This window comes from Polypterus senegalus, chromosome 1, assembly GCF_016835505.1.
Source record: "Polypterus senegalus isolate Bchr_013 chromosome 1, ASM1683550v1, whole genome shotgun sequence".
NCBI lineage: Eukaryota > Metazoa > Chordata > Cladistia > Polypteriformes > Polypteridae > Polypterus > Polypterus senegalus.
In genome coordinates this window covers 82,902,657-82,924,726 of record NC_053154.1, presented here as the reverse complement: position 1 = coordinate 82,924,726, position 22,070 = coordinate 82,902,657, and the positions used below count along the sequence as shown (strand labels likewise).

Here is a 22,070-nt window from a genome sequence, read left to right as displayed (position 1 = left end):
TCCCCACAACAATTGCTGCTATTTCCCTGTTGTTTTTCTGCTCACTTTGTGCACTTGGCTTAAAACTTAGTGTGTGTTTTTTTTCATTTTCATTTTCTGTTTTTACTTTTGGACTTTTTATTTGGATTTGGCTATTGACTAATTTCTCTGCTCATATATAGTGCTTATAAATGTATTTGTAATTGCTACTAGAGATAAAATAAAACTTGATAACTCTTTCCCATAAACTCAGGAGCCACAGTACATTTTGCTTTTAATTACAGGTACTACAAACACAACACCAAGAAGTAATATCTGTTTACCGATACCACCTTCTGAGTGCTGCACAGGTAACATAAAAATCCTGAAATGTATCATTTTATGTCTAGATTAGGGACATAAAACAGCATGAGGACTATAGAGATTGTTTAGTCAAGAGAAGGGGTTCAGAATCATAAATAAATTAAACTTAAAACAATGTACGTAAAACTAAATAATGAAATTAAAACCCAGGAATATTTAATGAGATTGTATGACACAAAGCAAAGCAGTTGAAGTTAACTATTGCCTGAATCCAGGAAATAAACACATTGTAAAATAAAGTATTCTTAACTTTCATTTGATGTAAAATATTCATCTTTTCAAACATAATTGGAACAGTAGAGGATTGCAGGGAAACACAAAATACATATTGTTAACAATTAAAACAAAGCCATGGGTCTGTCACTACTTTACACACATGTCCACAATTAACCAACTTTGTGCCCACAATCCACCCGCCATTTCTTTTTACCAGTTAAAGATTTGTGCATAATACCTTATTCTGCTGCAATTGTAGTATCATACTTTGGACAACTGTCAGACTGTAGTATTTAAAAATGTGAAATAAAAATGGGTAAATTGTACAGGTATATCTAAACTAAATAATGCACAAAGATACGTTGTACATAACATAGAAAAAGCCCTGATATTTTGATGAAATACACTTAAGGAGAAAATGTGATTTTAAAGCATTGATGCGCACATTTGTGAATGCTCATTTCACCAATGATAATGGTTTATGGTGTGAATTTTGTAACAGTTTAATATTCAAAATAACAATACACATAGACATCCACTTGTAAAAACCTATGCCATTTCCTCTCTCCACAACGCAACAAATAAAGAAAATCAGTTCATGATTGAACAGGTATCACCTACTGTACATAGTAATTATTTTTAAAGCATATTAAATAATGAAAGCACACTCCAGAAGATCATCTGCCTAAATTATCTTGAAGCTTTTGCATTGATTTTTATTTTTAAAAAGATAGATCACTGAAAGCTCCAGGAAGCTTTGTTATGTCAGTTGCTTAAATTGAAATTTAAAGTAAATTTTGAAATCATTTAGAAATTAAGATTAACCTAATATCTTCAGTAAAAGCACAATCTTGCAAACTCTACTGCTTTTTATTTCTTAGAAATCTTGTTTCTTTCTCTATGCATTGAAATTAAATTTCACTTAATTGCAAATTTCACTTAATTGCATACATTGGTTATGCCTTTAAAGCACATTTCAGTTGCCACTGGTGATAACTTTTATAACTAAGCAAGGATTTGACAAACTGCCAAAGAAGACCAAATGCCAAAAATGTATTCAGGAACACACACTCGTCAGACTGACTAAGGCCAGGTACAGGGTAACCTATTTCAGTATAAGTTGTATTTTAGGTTGACCACCTTGTTAGTGTCAGGGTGAATACTCAAGAAAGATGAGCAGATTGTGAAAAATTCTAACAAAGCAAAAATGCTGTGTGTAAATTGCATTTTTAAAAACTTCTTTGTAGGGTTGTGCAATTAGTTAATGTAGAACATTGTTGTTATAGTTCTAAGGAATACTGTATAAATCATCCATAAAAGGTGGAAAAAAAAAGCATGGCGCTGTTGTCATATTGAAAAAATATATATTATTGCTGTCCGTCATGCATCTCATTATCTTGTAAGATGTATTATAATGACAATATCATGATTACTAGTTATTTGGACTAGTTTTTCAGTTTTCTAATATGCTTTACTTTGTTTTTAATTTTTTTAATTTGTTGTTTATATTCTTTAGTGTACTTTTCTTGATAACATAATAGTGTTGAACCATGATGTGTATCTATGGATGCTTAAACATTGCCATATCAATTAATAATGCCATAGTGCATAAGCCTCTTCTCAGCTTCAGGAAGTAAAACTAAGTCTTAGAATTGTGTATTTTTTCTTTAGTGTTTGATGTTTTCCATACTTTTTTCAGTCCTATTAACTTGCTAGGATACTGTCTACCATTATTGTGAATAATCACAAAACTAAAATCATAGTCAAAGACAAAAATGGTTCAAAACTGGGAGAATGAAAAAAAGCAAGCAACAAAGAATCAGAATGCAAGAGATTGATCAGAGGCTGAAGTTAAAAGCTGTCAGAACTCAGATGCCAGGGCCTACTTTGAAAAACTAAGCTACGTGCACTAAGAATATCCCCTGAAGGATATAATGTACTACAAAATTACCTCTCTTTAAAAATCTCATATCTGTAACATCATAATATGATGAACAGGATCACACAACACCTTCTGATGTTGCGTAAATAATATGTTAATAAAATCTTTGCCAAAATGGAAAACACAAAACAACAAAAGACTCCTTAAGTTAAAAAATACTAACATACACTAAAATATGTGCATAAAAAGTGTTTTAAGATGTCATGTATTTCCAGAGACATGACCAAACTTGGGGAACTGGCTACATGTATATTTTATATCATGGCTAGTTTTTGATACAAATGAAAGTGTAGAATAGCTGTTTTTCCAGTCAGTTTCTTTTTGGAGGCTTTACTGTTACATTTAACCCTGATTGTGTGCTTGATTACAAGCCCTTCGTGCTCTCTGGTTGTTAGCATCTCGAACTTTTAGCAATGACATTTCTGTACTCTGACTACTGTCAGACAGTGATTGCCTATGAAAAAAAACAAAATGCTGATTCTGTCAAGAATGCTAGTGAATTCCTAAGGATGACTGCATGAGCATCATGTATACTGCCATCAGTTATTCTGAACTCTTTTCTTTCATTATTTGCACTTGTGGTTTAAGTTTTTTTTTTAACCAAGCTTTATAGTAGACCCACTGATTAATCGCCATTAGCATGTGTGATTAACAAATGCAAAATTTCTGCAACTAATTTTCTTAATGCAACCCCTAAACATACTAATTTAATCCGGTCGATGTGACCGCACTTCAAATTTAACGAATCAGTGCCAAATGAATCCTAGTCAGTCCCTATGTTGTTTCTCGATAATGTTCTTAACCCACAAGCTGTCTCGTAACTTGTCTCTTGTAATACGTGGTACTGGAACAGAAAATACAGTGTACAATATTGAATCAGTAAGGATACGATTTGACCAGTATTTTCGTACACACTGTTTCATGTTTATACTAACTCTTGAAAGTGCTGAGAATAACACGAGAACAACTAAAATCAAACAAGTTAATACAAGCAGAGTAAGTGAGGTTTATTTTCATGTCACGCTAACGGTGTAGATGCTGCACTAACATAGTGACACTTAGAAATAAAAAAATCACATTGCACAGCAGAACATCCAGAACGAGACGTTACCTGCAGTTATAGCTGCTGAAGCAAGTTCGCCCTCGAAACATATGAGGCTGACAAGGTATAGGTCTAAGTGCGAAACAGAATTGTTAGTGGGTCAGACATTTGCTGTGGAGCTGTTTCGGTCAAGCATTGGGGGCTATCTCACATGAAACAGCGTGGTGCAGGTGATACCCATGTCCAAGTAGCTAAACAGCAAATTCCTTATACCTCACTCAGATTTCCTCCAAAGCAGATCTGGCATGTGTTTAATGTTTAATTAATTGTATGTTACCTATTGTAGCTTACATTATAACCTACAATAGCCGATATTATACTGTAACCAATAAAACTAGACAATGATCAGTGCTTATTGAGGATGCTAATATCTCCATCCATTTAGGCTGAAGGTTAAGACAGTTAGTCTTATTTTATATTTCATAAATGATATATTCTATGACAATATGCAAACTGTGTAATGTCTTCTCCTCTCCAGGTAACAGGCTGCGGAGTTGACTTGTGCAAATCGCACTGTTAAACACAACCTAAGTTATAACAATGCTGATTGTGCACGAATGCTAAACCGTGATTTGATTTTTTTTTTTTTATATTTATTTGTATGCATAATGGTTAGTGTTTTTGATATGTTATCTGGCAAAATAGCAGTCCAAACTGTATTGATTTTTCATAATATTACAACAACCCCTGGGAAATTTTGGGGGTTAGTGATCGTTTGGCATTGTTTATGTTACACAAAACTATTCAGTAAAGTAACTGAAATAATTTAATATGCATTGGCAAACAATTATTATGTTTTTTATTAGAAATTAATCACTGTGTTATATCTGCTTCATAGAAAAATATGAACATGCTTGAAAGTAATACAATAAATTCTGATTAACAGTGTAATTAAGCATTTCAACTGAACATCAGCCTTACTTTGCAGCCTCTCCTTCTGGTTGTCTAATCATAGTCCAACTGAACAACACTCATTTGCAGTTCTGATTTCTGTTCTACCTATACATTTTTTCTACACTATTAAATAACTTGGTTAAGGAAATGTTCTGTTTGGTCATTTAAAAATTAGTTGTTTTTTGTTTTCAAACGCTTCATGTCCTCAGGTCAAATTTGCCTACAATTTTCCAGACAAACCTACCTATGAGTTGATTTTGTCAATGAAGAGTATAATACAATATAGCTTCATCAGGTATAAAGAAACAATGGTAATTGATTCTTTTAACAGTCACACTGTAAAAACAGGTATTTTCTTTTTCAGGGTATGATGGACAAAGAAATCCATCTGATGTTGCTGAAGATTCACAACCTACAGAGAAAAATAATCTACTGAAAGCAGGTGGCTCACTGTTGCTGTTGAGAACTTTTGTATTAATACTTCCATAAGTATTGCACCTTATTGCCAAAAATATAATGAAAATTGTGTAATGCTTGAAGAAACTGGCAAAGAGAAGAAAGCTAAGAGAAGAAACCCTTGAGAATGTGCATAATAATTTTTCCTACATAACCACAGCTGAAAATTGCTTTCATTTTTGGAGCAGTCAACATATGAAAATGTGAACAATGCGACAAGGCATCTGGAATGTACTCTCCTGAGGGTAGTAAAGAGCATAAATATTTTATTGCTGTAAATCCTCAAACTCTGTGTACATGTTTAGGAAAAAATTATTTCATCACTGTTTCATCAAACAGACCCTTTTCAAACTCCCTAAGATAAACCAGAGGAAATTAAATTTTGAGATTTGCAAAACACAAGTAGGAAGGGGTTTGTATGTGCATCAAACATTGTACTGTAGAATCTTAGAAAGGAATGCAAATTAGAATAATGAATTACTTCCTGAGCTTTTGCTGAGCAATAATTAATTGAAGTAAAAAGAAAGGATTTTAACAAGTTATAAGTTTTTGGATAATAAAAGAATGCAAAACATAAGCAATATAATGACATTTAAAATCATTGATCTATCAATTTTCTTATTCAACCATTAAAGAATTTAGGGTTTAACCCAGTATATTACTGGGAACATGGCAACAACCTGTTATGGATGGAATACAGGCCAGTCACAGGGCTCAGTCAATCATATCAGATAAATTCAGATATGCCATTTAAAATTGTCAGGTAACCTTTTCTGTTCTGATAAAACTCTCACAAGCAGAATAAGAAAACCACATACAGGCAATGAAAAGGCTGGCAGTGGACATTCTTCTTCTTCTTTCGGCTGCTCCCATTAGGGGTTGCCACAGCGGATCATCTTCTTCCATATCTTTCTGTCCTCTGCATACAAACCTAGAACTGTAAGGCAGTATTCTGTATGCCAGTACCATCATAAATCAGCATACTGCCCAAATTCTTACAATATTCTCTTAATCCAACCAAGAGTAGATCTTTCAACTTTGCATACAAAGCAAAAGCCATACCTGAAGAAGACACCAGTCCACTGCAGAGTGCACTCATTCATACATCTGCACTCCATTATATTGGGTGAAACAAGAGTTGTCAATAAACCTAACCTGCATAGCAAACATTGATATGCAGAAAATGTATGAGTTAAATTTTAAATGGTTTGCATCTAAAAAAAAAAATAAATGTTTATATAAACCTGTATCCACCCATGCATTTTTCTAACCTGGGCAAAGGTATGGAGGACCTGGAGGTTATTCTAGCAATCATTAGAAGCAAAGCAAAAACAACACTTGGACAAGGCAGGGTGAACACACATGGGCCAATTTAGCAATGCCAGTTCATGTATAACCGGCATGTCTTTGGACTGTGAGAGGAAACTAGAGCACCCAGAAGTAACCCATTTGGACATGGGGAGAACATGCAAACTCCACACAAGGAGCACCCAGGATGCAAACCCCTGCCTCCTTACTGAAAGACAGCAGGACTAGCACCATAATGCCCCACATAATATATACATGTTATCATTTTTATTACTACTACATTTCACTGACATTCTTGTCCAAGGCTACTTACAAACTTCAACATACATAAAGCACAGTCAACTTAAGTGACTTATGAACACACAACGAGTCACAGCCTTCAACTTTATATATACTATACTATATACTATAACTATATGGAAGAGAAGGTCTGTGATACGGTTTGCAGATTTGCAACTGGAGATCCACAAAGGGAGAAAGTGAATCACGTATCATAAAGTAGTTATTTTTGTGTGTATATATATATATATATATATATATATATACATACAGTATATATATACACATATACATACATACACACAGTGTACTGTATATATTAAAAAAGCAGCAATGACAAGAAGCACTTTTCATCAAGGAAATATAAATATTGGTATATATGAACCTTTGAGTATAAGGATGACACACAACTTAAAGTACTATAATGTATCTATTCAACAGTAAGCAAAATCTAGTCTCTGCAGAGGGTACTACTAAACACTGATTTATTCTTGGACCTTTTTAACTGATCAGTGTTAATTCTTCTATGGAATGAACGTGAAATAAGAAATTTAATGATTCCTTTAACCAAGTTGACACTTCATAAATCTTTTAACCAAGCTGCACTGTTGTTTGTCAAGAGCTAATGTAGCATGTTTGTTTTGGCTTAAAATGTCCTTAAATATTTTCATATTCCTCAAATAAATAATGATTGAAGTATTTAAGCAGTAAAATCTTTACTTTGCATTTCTTTATTAACCTTTTATTAACCTTTTTTGTAATCTGCAATATTTCACATGTTCACTAGCATCTGCTTGGCATGGACTAAAAATGACCATCAGAAATGTATAACATTATTTGAAATAAATACTCACGTTGTATGAAAAAACAATTATACGTCAATGTATTTATTACATGTAAAACAACATCAGTAATGCTGTAGCCAAATGCTTTAACATAAAACATACAATAAACATAAAATAAACAGAAATAAGTAAAAATACAAGTATGATAAAAACAGAATACAGTCAGCAGTGAGTCAAAGGAAAAGAAAGAAAATGACTAAGAGTAAGAAAACCATCAGTAGGTCACTGAATGCTAGAGAATAGAAATGAATCTTTGGACCAATTTTGAACAGTTCAATTAAAGGTGACTCTTTAATGTAATGATGGTAAAGAGATCCACAGATGAGGTGCAGCAGCTGCAAAAGCCCTGTCCCCCTTAATTTTACTCTTACTGCGAGGGACCATAAGTGATAACTGACCAGTAGACCTAAGCTCTCTGGATGGCTGGTGTAAAATACTATAAAATTCTGTTGTGCCTCAGGCAAGGTGAAATCTGCACTGGGATTCAGGAAGGATTACTTCTGATAGTGGGAATATAGATAAATAGAACGCAGGCAATAATCTTCCCAGTTGCAAAAAGAAGGGAGATCCCCCTGTAATTTCCAAACTTTGTCTTGTCTCACTTTTGAAAAAGGATAACAATAAATGCATCTCTGAGGTCAATGGGTGTTACCTCTTTATCCCAGATCTTTATAACAAAGGCATGTACATACTCAAGGAGGTTAAATCATGCTGCCTTCAGGATTTTGTCTGGAATTGTATCAGAACCAGCAGCATTGTTTTTTCACATCATTGATATGGTGTCACAAACTTCCAACAGGCTCACTGGATCACCCATGCCTTCCTTCCAACAATACTGTAAAATTCTGTCAAAGACTTCATCATCAACCATTGTTTTCTAGTTTAAGAGATCCTCAAAATTATTCCTTCTAGCATGCCTTGACCTCATCATACTTTTTCAGGAGCCTTTGGCTATCCTTAAACCAGAGAGGGTTGGATCCACAATAGCTGGATATTATACCACTTTATTGGCATTGAAGAAGCCTCTTAGGTCACCTTCTTTTTCAAGATTTTGAATCTCATAGGCTTTCTCTGTCCCCCATTTGTTTTTAAGCTCTCTTACTTGATGTTAAGCAAATAATTCAGCTCTGCAGTATGTTTCTCTCTTGGCTTCATACGTAATGTCCTTCTGCCAGGTTATGGAAATAACATGTTCAATTTCCTTATCACATTCATTGAACCATTCCTGGTTATTCTTTTTGTTTAAACCAATGATTTCTCAGCCAGTGTTCAGGAAAATGGTCTTCAGCAAATTCCAACGTGCCTCGGCATTATCAGGATACAGGTTGGTGGCAGGATGTGACCTGATGTTCGTGATGTTTACTCTGATGCAGCATTGCTTCTTCTTCCCTAATTATATCAGGCATTAGTCGGACGGTCACTGTGGACTGGATGAGTCGATGGTCTGTCCAGCACACATCTGTACTAGTCATTGCCCTTGTTAGATGTACATCTCTGCCTTGGAAAATGACATTATCAGTCAGGTGCCAATGCTGGGAGCGAAGCTGCACACAGGATGTTTTGAATATGTTTTTTTTTTGTCTAAAGAGGTTGTTGGTAATAATAAGATTGTGTTCTGCGCACTTGGCACAGAAAGCTTCTTTGACATCATCTTGTAAGTCCAGAGTTGGTGCATATGCACTCACAACAGCAGCCAGTTATAGCTAAAACTGGGATTTGCTGATGTCCAGGGGCACTTCAATAAGATGACTAACCAATTTGTTTCTGATAGCAAAGACAGCATCATGTATCCTGGGTTCACCAGTAGGATTTCCTTTCCAAAATAAGGCGTGTCCACCCTTTACCTCCCTCAATTGTCTTTCCTCTGCCAGGCTAGCCTCAGACAGTGTTGCAATGTCAATGTTAAACCTCAACAATTCCCTTGCTACAAAGGCTGTTTGTCTCTATGGCCTTTCACAGAAGTCACTGTCCAGAAGAGTGTGCACACTCCAGGCTGCAAAATTAAATTTTCTGAGTTTTTCACCACATGGAGGAAATCTCCATGAATGCAGCAATCCAGCTATTATGTTGGTGAGGCAGACAATTTTCAGGGCAACTTTTGTAGCCCTGTCACCTCCTGGAGTGAGCAGTGTGGACCCTGAAAAAGGGCTGCTTGGTCATGGATAACGGTACCAAAGAATTTCCCTACCTCAATTCGAGGGTCTAATGACTAGTCTTCACTCACAGCCTGTGTGCCAGTTTGTGGCTAGGGACTTCCAGACTTATTGGTCCTGCTCCCATTGCTACTTGCTGATTGCCACAGAACTTAGGATTGGGGTGAGCAGAGTGGGTTATCCCCAACAGTTGGACACCTGTGCGTGACTTCTTTTAATGTGGAGAAGCTGGAGCATGGACAACCACTACACAGTCTCTGACAGGGGCGGACCTGAAACCAACGGCATGGAGATCCCTCTATTTGCTGCTTACTATCCTTCGCCTGCTACACTGTTGAAGGTCTTTCTTGAGTCATGCTTTGTCCGATACCACCCCCTCAACCTTTCTTCCAAGGGTTACCCTACTAGGAGCAAAAAGCTCCAGACATCATTACTCTTGGGTTCTTTTTGGTACACAGAAGCTTCTCCATCAAGGTAAGGTAAAACACATGAGTAAACTTCTCTTTGGAATATTTGTCCAGGACTCTGAGGCTGCAAGGAAGGATTGACAACCACCAGTTGATCTAGGATTAGTTTAAGTGATCTGCTCAAGGTCATACAAGTTAAAAGTAGACAATAAACCAGCTGCCTTGGTGTTTAAAGTCCAATATTTAAGTCACTTGACACACACACCTGTCTAGACTATGGCAGGCAAATGAAAATGATTATAAATTGAACTGTAAAAGAACAGTACATGTAGTAAGGGGCTTGAGATCAGTATCTCTAGTACATGCATCTATATCTAGGATTAACTGCTCTTGTGCAGTGTATCCTAAACTTTGAATTCAGATCTAAATAGCTTGCAGACAAGTTTGTGATTGATTGTCACATTATTGTGTAATAAATTTAGCAGAGTCCTTCCAAGTAGGAATTCTGTGATGAGTGAAGTTACACCCTCAATTTGATATACTCCTTATTAAGGTAGTATACAGTCTACTTAAGTTAACAAGGATTTATATATACAGTATATATATATATCAATTTGTTTGTTAGTCATTTGAACAGAAGTATCAATATTTTTAAACCGTTACTGACCAAATCTCTGTTCCGTTTCTTATCTCGGTTTCTTAATGTGGCACTTGTTGCCACTTCTCAACTGCCAGACTGCTCTCCTGCATATGGAAAAATCATCTCAGATAAAAGGAGTGTTGGAATCATCAAATGAAAAAGATTGTATGGTGAGCAAAGACTGAGGAGGTAGGTGGCAAGTTGGCCGAGGTCTCCAGAACTGTGACTTTGTTCCTGACTGTCTCTTTTACAATTTTAATCTCCTCCGTTGTCAACTTACCATAGTTTATTATTTAACTAATGTACAGATGTGGTTTCCATTTACGTTTAATCAGTTTCTGCCTTTTCTCTGTGTTTTAACAAATCTGAATTTATGTGTGCCTGTTCTTTTTTTTTTTAGTATAATCTATACTTGTATTTTAACTGAGAATTGTTCACAATGCTGTGCACCTGTATTCTTTGAAGAGTGCTATTCCAAAAATAAGTTGTAGTGTACTCATTTAGAAGAAAGTTTTGTTAGTGTTGAAGCTCATTTACTTTTCACTTTTCTTTCTTAATAATAGGTGAAAAATGTGGCTCAATGGAAACAAAAACGGTTACAGTTTTTCTTTAATGTGATCACTGTCATTTGTCTATACTGTATTTGTCTCTGCTGTCATTATGCTAACTAATCCTCTTCTTGTAAAGATTTTGTTCATTTGTGCCAACAAATTAAAAAATTAGGAACTCCTGCTGGTATGGCATATGCAATATATATGAAAGTGTTTAATAAACACTGTTTTTGTGTATCCAGGCTTGGCTTCGGTTTCCCATGCTCTCACCGTGTATAAAGTATTGAAACGGATTGCTGGAAAAGAGACTGATAAAATGAATAGAAATCTGTAAAGATGTAACTTTTCTGAAAGACTGAACTGACTACTCAACATGACACTTAAGTGAGCCCTCCGCTTATTCAGCCTAACTTTAGTTGTCTTTCAAAAGATTTCGCAACTGTTACAGATTTCTACATTTCTGCATAACGGTGCAAAAGGCTATTTAAAGTTTTTTTTGTTTCTTTTCGAAGAGGACAGCCAAGGAGCGGTTGTGCAATACAGTCGGATGCAGAACGAGCGGCTTACCTTTTTGAAACAAACAACTCCACATCCTAGCAACAGAGGTCGCATTTTCCCTTGATGGGCCGTCACTTGCTCGCTCGCTTTCCCACAGTGAGAGAGAGGAAGCAATCGTCATGTGGTTCCTGGGTTCTAAGAAAAAAACAGCGGAGAAAATGAAAGCTTCGGTAGAAGTAACATTGTTGTGGTATTCTTGCAAAAAGTGCATCGTGTTTCATGAAGAGCAGGGCGCCAGGCAGCGCTTACCTGTTCGCGTTTAAAACTCCAGGCCATTTACACAGACATTCAAAGTGTTTCAGCCGAACATCAAACTATGGGTATTTCGCTATAAACATATAGGCCACTTCAAAGACGATACAAAGGAGAGCGTGCCTCGCGCTTCATAAAGGAAAATACACCGTGCAGGTAAGTGATCTGCGAGACGCTGCAGCTGAAGGTGCTGATTCTAGAACAAACCGTGGTACCCGGATATCGCCGAAATGTCACGTACACCTGTCAACTTTGAAGCTGCTGGGACTTGAATGTTTGATAAAAGAAAGTTACTGTCATTTGAAGTTAGTGCGCTTTGTATTGCTATTTGTGTTGCTATTAACAACATCGAAAATGTGGTCAGTTTTCACCAAGATTCCATTTTATCAGGTGACTTTCGACACTTTAACTCCTTGAGTACCGTGAAGTGTGTGAGCTGCCAGTACCTTTACGTCAAGGGTGATCAACGACGGTCCTGGAGGGCTGGAGTTTTTAGTTCAAACCCAGTTGCTTAATTTGAATATCCATCCATCCATCCATCAATTTTCTAACCTGCTGAATCCGAATACAGGGTCACGGGGGTCTGCTGGAGCCAATCCCAGCCAACACAAGGCAGGAACCAATCCTGGGCAGGGTGCCAACCCACCACAGGACACACACACACACACACACACCAAGCACACACTAGGGCCAATTTAGAATCGCCAAGCCACCTAACCTGCATGTCTTTGGATTGTGGGAGGAAACCGGAGCGCCCGGAGGAAACCAACGCAGACACGGGGAGAACATGCAAACTCCACGCAGGGAGGACCTGGGAAGCGAACCCGGGTCTCCTAACTGCGAGGCAGCAGCGCTACCACTGCGCCACCGTGCCGCCCTAATTTGAATATAGATCTTGCTAATAACTGATCCTGTTTAATATCATGACTTGTTAGTTGTTTAACTCTGCAATGTCAGGTCATTCTGAAATGGTAGTTTTTTTTCTATTCTAGTGACATCATTAAAATGATGTGAAGCCTAAAACGGATGAGTTCTTTTCAGCTCTCCACTTTCTCTTTCCTTCCGAGTGCTTTATTAAACCAAATAGTGCAGGATGAATACACACAGGTGTAAATGGAAACAAGCCAGATGGAGACTGCTGACTCCTGTGTCATTTGCATCATAAGCAGTTAAGGGTTTAAAATCTTAACAAGTGAGACAACTTAAAGCAGAAAACTAGCAGTTGAGCAAAAAGTGCTTCACCAGCAATAAATGACTTTTCATGAAGCAATTACAATACTCACTGCAGAAGGGTCTTAAATAGAAAATCAATTAAATGAAATGATTTAGCAGCAAAAACTAATCACTATTTGAGAAAAGCTGTAGCCCCTCCTCTACTTACACTTAGCAGTGCAGAGTAGTTAGCTCTACTGCATCACAGCTTTCAAGGTGTGCTTTTGAATGTTATTTTTTTTTTGTGTGCCTTGTGTTTAAAAAATCAATGGTACTCCCATTTTGTATAAAGGCATGCATGTTCTTTGAAAAGGTTGCTAATATGTGGACAAAACAGAAATCTTCAATGTCTAGTAGGATACCTGGCAGGGTGCAGTAGATCACAAAAGCCCGAACTGAGCCTGGGTGGTTATATGCAGCAAGGATCTTTTATAAATTAGGAACCGACTGGTTTTAAATCTGTCATAATCTATTCATGAGTGTTTAGCAAACCTGTTACAGATTTGAATAAAATATTTTTTATGGAACAACCACATGAATGATTCTTCTGGGAATAAAAAATGGTTCCGCTATGGCAGTGCACTGGCACCTTTATTTTTAAGAGTGCAATCAATGTTGTCCTTATAAGCATCAGTCACCCAGAACTAGATTGAAATGTTGGTATGGATTTGAGTGAAGAAAAATAACCCAATGTTATATTTCTGTTAGGCAGAAATGGAGACTGCAAGAAGGATTCTTGTTCATCTGTCCAAGGAGAACTCTCTGCCACAGTGTGCTCGATTTGTCCAGGTGAGGTCTGCACTGGCAATAGTGGAGGAGAACAGCTGTAATATTATTAATTCATAAACATAATATTCATAACCCATGTTCTTCTAAAAAAAAGGTTGGGTTTCTGCATTCTTTTTTTCATATAATATTATGTACCACATATTATTGATGGGGATATACAGTAAAAGAACTAGTGATACATTAAAATATTAAATCAGCTTCTCTTTTTGATTTCTGATAAAAGTTAATGATGATGAAAAATAATTTTGTTGAAGTAAGTTTTTTAAAAATTAGTCATATTTATAAAACTGAATTGAAAACATTAAGTACATAAAAATAAATAGTACCGTAACAAAATATGAATGGAGTTTTAACTTTTCGGAGTACTTCGTCCATTCCTTGACGGCCAAGATGTACAGATCCACATTGTTTATTAAGCTCAGCGTTTTTAAAAAAATGCAGCTTTCCATCCTGATTAAGTTTGTCCCAGACTCTCAGTTTAATTCCTTCTCCTTTCTTCTGTCCATTTGCTTCAGCTTTTATAAAAACACTCTGGTTCTTGCTGTATGTCACCGCTATTTATTGTAAACAAACCAATATAATCCTAAAAAGGTAGTGTCTAAACCCCACAATGCAATGCCTTGTGACGTATAGCCATGTCTATAGAACAGGAACTGCTTTTTAATATTGTCATCCATAACCAGGTTGGGAGAGCAACAGAAACAGCATTGCATGTTAAGACTTTTTTACTCATCCGACCAAGTACCTAATTTGCAATGTTTTGCTTTTTTTGGCCAAATATTTTCAGTGAGCAAAATTCAGTACACCCTAAAGTTACACATGTTTATTTTGGCAAATTTTATTAGAAAAGCAAAGCCCCCTAGTTTACCTTAAAACAGAGAAATTTTATATGTGTCTTGAACTACAAATTAGTTCTCGGTGCATGCTCAATAATCCAGTGAACTTTATTGTCATCTCAACCATATACAAGTATACAGATAGACGAAATTGTGAAGCTAACGGTTCACAGTGTAACAACATGATGTGCAAATAATAAATTAAAAATAGAATTAAAATTAAAATTTAAAACACAAACAAGACAAGACATTGTGCAAAGACAAGACAAAGAAGTAGCAGCAATATTGACATGTACTTAGCAATATGAACATTGATGCAGTGTATGGTATTTGCAATCTAGATACATAAATAATAGTCAATAGATATGCAATATAATAAATAATAGATATAGAAAATACAGAAATTATCAATGTATGATAATAGTTGTTTAAGACATGTGTAAACAATGACAGGTCAGAATGTTTCACAGCAGAAGGATATCAAGAGTGTCAAAGTACTTAAAGGTCACTATGAGATTTTCAGTTCTTTTTGTACATGCACACTAGTCTTTGCAGGAAAGTGGCTTGCATGTATAAAAGTTCTGTTGAAGGAGTGTGGAAGATCCCTGGGGGCAGCATGGTGTTAAGGAGTCTGACAGCTTGGGGGTAAAAACTCTCCTGCAGCCTGGCAGATCTGGCTTTGATGCTGCAGTATCTTCTCTTGGATGGTAGAAGTGTGAAAAGTCCATGTGAGGGATGTAAGGGGTCCTGCACAATGTTGCAGGCCTTGTGGACACTGCGTTTGTAAAATATGTCCTGTAGTGAAGGGAGAGGCACCCCAATAATGTTCTCTGCTGTCTTCACTATCCTTTGCAGGCGCTTGCAGTCAGATATGTTGCAGTTGCCATACCAGACAGTGATACAGCTGGTCAGAACATTTTCAGTGGTGACTCTGTAAAACATGGTGAGGATGGAAGGGGGAAGACTTGCTTGCTTCAGCAGCCTCAGGAAGTGTAGTCTCTGCTGGGCTTTCTTGATTAGTGATGAGGTGTTATGTGTCCACGTAAGTTCCTCAGTTATGTGCACACCGAGGAACTTGGTACTCCTAACAGTCTCCACATCTAAACCATTGATGCTGAGTGGGATGTGGGCAGGATTTTCTGAAGTCTACGATTATCTCTTTTGTCTTGTCAACATTGAGAGATAGATTGTTGTCTTCTCTGTATGCTGTTTCATCATCCCTGCTTATCAGTCCCAGCACCGTCGTATCATCCTCAAACTTGATGATGTGGTTGGTGTTGTGCGTGGCTGTGCAGTCATCAGTCAGCAGGGTGAAGAGCAGTGGACTAAGCACGCAGCCCTGTGGCGCTCCTGTGCTCAGTGTGATGATGCTGGAGGTGTTGCAGCCCATCCAAACTGACTGGGGCCTCTCTGTCAAGAAGTCCAGGATCCAATTGCAGAGGGTGGTGTTCAGGCCCAGCCTGCTCCATTTTACAACCAGCTTTTGAGGGATGATTCTGTTGAAGGCAGAGCTAAAGTCTATGAATAGCATCCTGAAGTGTGTCGTTTTTTGTCCAGATGTGTCAGGGAGAGGTGAAAAGCAGAGCATATGACATCCTCAGTTGACCTATTTGAGCGGTATGCAAACTGAAGAGGGTTTAAGGGAGTCAGTGAGATTAGTCTTTATGTGTGACATGACTGACCTTTCGAAGCACGTCATTATGATTGGCGTGAGTGCAACTGGTAGTTCTCATTCAAGTATGTCACTGATGACTTCTTCGTCACTAGTATGATGGTGGTCGACTTGAAGCATGCTGGGACTGACGACTGGCTCAGAGATGTTTTGAAGATGTCTGTGAGGGTACCAGCCAGTTGACTGGCACATTCTTTAAGCACATGACCGGGTATGTTGTCAGGTCCTGCAGCCTTGTATGAAAAGCAACACCTCCCTCCACTGACCAGGTGCTCTGTCTCTCCATAAGTGACGTGAAGAAGTCTCTATCCAGAGCCAATCCACGCAAGGCTGCAGGACCTGACAACATACCTGGTCATGTAGAAAGATGATTCTGTTAATCTGGACATAGTTTTTTTTCCCCCAATGTTTCATCACTCATCCAAATGACTTCCTCAGTCTCAGTTGACTGCAGGTTTCTCCAACCTTATAAACAGTACCTTGGCCTAATGACCGAACTAGCACCATTGACTAACAATGGGCCGTGTAATCAATGATATGCAAATTGTCCATTGATCAATGGCCATGAGTACCATTCACAGAGAGCTGGGGAATGGCTGCAATCACCACATTGTGAGATGATGAAAGATGTACCCTTAGGCCCCCTCCTCAGTTCAGAGATGGTCGTTCCTTTTTCACGTAAACGGCCTCTTTGACTCCTCGCTCAAACCAACGTTCCTCCCTGTCCAGGACGTGCACATCTTCATCACTGAAAGAGTGACCACTGTGCTGTAGATGTAAATAGACTGCGGAGTCCTGGCCTGACGTGGTAGCTCTTCTGTGTTGTGCTATCCGCTTCGCCAGTGGTTGTTTGGTTATCCCGATGTATGATTCACGGCAATCCTCTTGACACTTAACTGCGTAAACTATATTACTCTGTCTGTGCCGGGGCACCGATCCTTGGGGTGAACGAATTTTTTCCATATCGTGTTTTGGGGTTTGAAAGCCACCGAGACCTGGGACCTAATGTATAAACGGTGCGTACGCACAGAAATGTTGCGTAAGAACTTTTCCACGTTCAAATCGCGATGTATAAAACCTACACTTGCCGTAAAGCCACACACTTTTCCACGGTACCTCATACCTTGTCGTACGCAAGTTCTCCGCTCGGTTTTGCAGACTGGCGGCACCCAGCGTCAAAGCAATGCTACTGTTCCTGTGTGGTTACTCTTTATTTTCCTGACGCGGCTTTATAAATACACTGAAACTAACCGCATATTGTTTATTAGTGTAACACATCTGATTGTAATTAACTTGTAACAATATAATGGTCCAGGGAATAGCCATAATATTCCAAATACCATAACTGCTTTAGCGTTGTTACTCTCACTGCACCTTCTTCTTCTTCTTCTTCTTCTTCTTTCAGCTGCTCCCATTAGCAGTTGCCACAGCAGATCATCTTTTTCCATATTACTCTCACTGCACCACTCGGAGTATTTATATCACTGTATCTGAGTGTGAATCACAGCAGCAGCTGATAGGAAAGAGAATTATCGGTATACAGCTTCAAGGACACGCTACCTCAGCCACGGCAAAACGTTTCAAAGCCTTTCCTGTACGGACCTCGCGGTTCAGAAACAGTTTCATCCCAAGAACTTTAAACGCACTCAATCAAGTGCTCCTTGTAGAACTGTTTGTACTCATAAGTACAGTCACCCCACTGTAAACTTGCACTACAGATATAATATTACACAACCTGTGCCACTTTATAAAGGGCGTATTTACATATGATGACGATATCATTTTTAACATGAAATGCAGCATAATATGTTTATTATATTATACAGACAAAACTTTAACTTCATTTAAATAATCTATATTCTTCACTGGGAGTGTTGTGAAGGATAGAATAATTAAACATGTACTACGAAGATATTTCAATGTTCCTTAAACATTTTGAAGAATCGGCGCTCTAAGCTTACAGATGGCTTAACTTCTATTACAGAGCTGATTGTGTGGTGATTGGGTATTTGGGGAAAGAAAAGCAAGGACTGAAGTGGCGGCTACGCCAATATATACTGAATATAAAACAGAAAGAGAAAATAACAACACAGCTAAAAGCATAGCGACAAATTTCGGCAAAAGTTAAATGCTTGTGTCATGAGCACGAGGCGGCTATGCAGTGTCTGCAACGGACGTGGCCATCCACCTTACTGACATTGACAGCGAAGGAGCCACCGATTCTTCCTCTGCCCAGTGCCACCACAAGCCTAGAGCCGCCCCTGAGTACTGCTGCAATAAATTATTTCATTGAAGGTCGCACACAATCACTGCGCCGTGAGACCCATGTTTAATAACGTGCTTTAACTCCTATCATCATGCAAATTATATCACGTATACATCTCAGTATTTTAGTTATTCAGAGCTGTAATATCACAAATGTAATGGATTCTGTGTCCAGCTGGAGGAAGAGAGCCGGTTTAAGAAGCAAGTAGTGATTCACACACACAGAGCACATAGAAGATCAAATACAAAACAAAGCATTTAACGTGCTACTTTAATTGTGATGTGATTTGAGAAACTGGTCAATTAAACAATTTTAAGATGAAGTTTATGATGTTCTACTTTAATGACAAAATAAACTATGTGATTAAAGTGGAAATGTCGAGATTGAAGTTGGCATTTCGTGCTTTTTCCCCACTGTGTGCCTTTTTTTCTCTGTACCCTAATAAGCTTTCATATGACATTCAGACGGTGGGCTACGACTCGCCTTTTCACGGCGACTTTGATATGTGACTTCTTTTTTATTTCCGGCATTGTGCGATTTTGTGAACATGAGCTTTCAAGTTTCTCCAACACGCTATGTCACTCGATCAACTTCCTTTTGTTGATTATACCACGGTTTATTTGAACAAAAAAAATAATGTTTTTCCTTTGCTTCCACTTGGTATTCGCTGAAATTCTTATATTTTTCCCCCATGCTTTTCCCATTGTCTTTTCACAGAAGGCTGAGCTTAAGGGCGATTTATATTGATTTGCATATTCAAAGAGGTGTAATTCTGGGAGGAGTGTGCACGAGCGTTACTTTTCACGCTGATCGGGATTTATGTAGTGGAAGAACGTGGAAGTTGGAGTACGCACAGATTCCTGCATCTGGATTTTTCTGTGCGTAAGCACATTTCGGCTTTTGTGCTTACGCCATGTTAAAGTGCGAGTTCTACGCACGGCGTTATACATGAGGCCCCTGGTGTTTTGAAAAAATTTGTTTCAGCTGTTCCTATACTCCTGACACATAAGGGATAACCAAAGGTTTTCGCTTAGGCAGCAGTTGTCCTTCCTCTCTCCTGGATTGCTTAGAGCATTCTTTAGGTGTCCTCCCTGCTTTGACAAAAGTCCAGCTGGGATAACCACATTTACTCAGGGCCTTTTTGATATAATGTTCTTCTGCTTCCCTGGCTGCTGTGTCTGTGGGTATGGTGTTTGCTCTGTGTTGTAGAGTCCTGATGACACCTATTTTGTGCTCTAGCGGATGGTGAGAGTCAAACCTTAAATACTGATCTGTATGCATTGGTTTACGGTACACATTAACGTTCAAATGTCCCCCATTGCTAATGGAAATTTCACAATCTAAGAAAGCTAGCCTGTCACGTTTCATGTCCTCACTGGTGAACTGGATGTGTTTGTCCACTGAGTTGATGTGGTCAGTGAATTGTGGTACCTCCTGAGATTTGATTTTCACCCAGGTGTCATCCACATACCTGAACCAGTGGCTCAGTAGTGTTCCAGGATAGGATAATAACACCCTCTTTTCCACTTCTTCCATATACAGTTTATAAGGTTGGAGAAACCTACAGTCAACTGAGACTGAGGAAGTCACTTGGATGAGTGATGAAACGTATTGGGGAAAAAACAAAAACTATGTCCAGATGAACAGAATCAACTTTCTAGAATACAAATTAGTTCATTGGTTCAATTTTACCTTGACAGCAGTTACACTAACTTGTAAATTTTTTATATTTTTTTTTTTTTTTTTAACTCTGATAGCCACTACTAGCCAACCCGTGGCGTACCATACGCCGCATAATCAGGCTGGTTTTTTAATGATTTTTAAGCACAGGGAGAAAATGGAACATTTAAAAAATTGGTAATGTAATAAATCAGCAAGAAAACCAACATTGTAACAATGCATGGAACAAACCAACACACAATCGTCCGTGACTGAAAACTGGCGGACCGTCCTTGCGCCTTCTCCTGCCAGACGGAGAGATGGGGGTGCACGGCGCGGAGTGTGGAACGGGAGGAGAGGAGAATGACGTCCATTCAGCTCCGTCCGTTATGCTAGTCTGCTGATTTCTCGTTCAGTATGCACTGCCTGCTCATGTGCCCACCTCCAACTCGTCACTTGAGTCGTCGTCTTTACACAGTCCAGATGTACCTGTGAGTGACGTAGACTTTTCATTGCTCTGTGCGGTTTTGGCTGCTTTTCTATATATAATCCACCAAGACACCCGACCACGGTAGTAGCGAGGTGGGAGCGGGGTGTGTACAAAGGGTTGGGACGCAACCATTGGGAGCGTATGAGTCGCACTTGGTGGGAATTCCACGGTTTGCAGCCCGAATGGGGTTCAACGGCTTACCCACGCCGGATAGACACACGCTCAATGTCATGCATAACTATTTATTGAATGCTAAACACTTCTGGAAAGACACGGTTGTCTAAAACGGGTTGTTGTGAGAATACAACAGTAAGTGAATGAAAAGATGGAACTCTGGAGAGAGCAAAATACAACACAATAGTGAACCCGCGGCATAACAAATGCCGCGTGGCTCAGACGTGCATGTGGACTCTTACCACAGACGAATGGGACTAACTGGGTGGTGGGTGAGTTTTTGCATCTGGGCAAATGGGCAGGTAGTGTGAATGTCTAGAGAGCGAGGGTAGACGCCGGCCGGTGAAAAAGGAGTGTTGGTGGGCAGGAAAACGTCTTCCGTGTTCCTGCAGGAGCATCTAAGAAGACGCATGTTTGTCGCGGATGCGAATAGCTGTATGTAGCGTGTAAAACAGTTTGCTATGGTGCATGTGGTCGTGGGTCAGAACCGAAAAGTCGGTTTTTAAAGACTGCTTACTTCATTGTGCTTTAACCTCAGTTGTAAAGGATTGTTTTAAGGATCCCATGGGATACCCCTCGCAAACCGTTTCACACGCTGCATATGGCGATTCACCTCCGCGAGAAACATGCCTCTATGAACAGTCAACGTAGCTCGGAGGTGCATGACATTAACCTGACCTGCACTGCATGTGGCCTCTACGACAGACGAATATAAATGACAACATTTTTCGGTGTCGTCGCGTCCGAGTTGGTGGGCGTGGCCCTGCAAGTTGTCGTCGTATCCAATGGTCTTGGAGTTGGTGGGCGTGGCTCCTTCCTGCGTGCGCCATAGGTGTCTCACTTGTCGGCGGCTTAGTGAATCCACGCCCCTTCCATGGTTGTCTTGCCTTTCTGGTGTGCTTTCCATGGTTGTCTTGCCTTAGTGAATTATATATATAGATAATGTTAGCGAACACTTCCCGAAATTAAGTTGATGAAACAACAGGAGACTGCATGCATGGATAGAGAATTGCTCTCTGTCACTGAC

At 38.7% G+C, this 22,070-nt stretch overlaps 2 protein-coding genes and 1 long non-coding RNA gene across 5 annotated transcripts in view; 2 read left to right on the top strand and 1 right to left on the bottom strand.

Moving 5' to 3' along the window:
• The window catches only part of LOC120528224 (ankyrin repeat domain-containing protein 35-like), an 81,539-nt gene extending 74,818 nt beyond the window's left edge, over positions 1-6,721 (top strand). For all 3 annotated transcript variants that reach the window (XM_039752351.1, XM_039752343.1, XM_039752334.1), the window contains 2 exons: positions 264-329; positions 4,861-6,721. In XM_039752351.1, the coding sequence (XP_039608285.1) occupies positions 264-329; positions 4,861-4,932 (138 nt within the window). In that variant the 3' untranslated portion in view covers positions 4,933-6,721. The remainder of the gene's footprint in view (positions 1-263; positions 330-4,860) is intronic.
• The window catches only part of LOC120528248, a 47,479-nt gene extending 35,726 nt beyond the window's left edge, over positions 1-11,753 (bottom strand). Inside the window, exon 1 of the long non-coding RNA XR_005633475.1 lies at positions 11,703-11,753. This is a non-coding gene — a long non-coding RNA (uncharacterized LOC120528248). The remainder of the gene's footprint in view (positions 1-11,702) is intronic.
• Positions 11,754-11,803: 50 nt separating this feature from the next.
• nudt17 (nudix (nucleoside diphosphate linked moiety X)-type motif 17) overlaps positions 11,804-22,070 on the top strand; it is a 47,199-nt gene continuing 36,932 nt past the window's right edge. The window contains exons 1-2 of the mRNA XM_039752364.1: positions 11,804-12,101; positions 13,866-13,946. Of these exons, the coding sequence (XP_039608298.1) occupies positions 13,872-13,946 (75 nt within the window). The 5' untranslated portion in view covers positions 11,804-12,101; positions 13,866-13,871. The remainder of the gene's footprint in view (positions 12,102-13,865; positions 13,947-22,070) is intronic.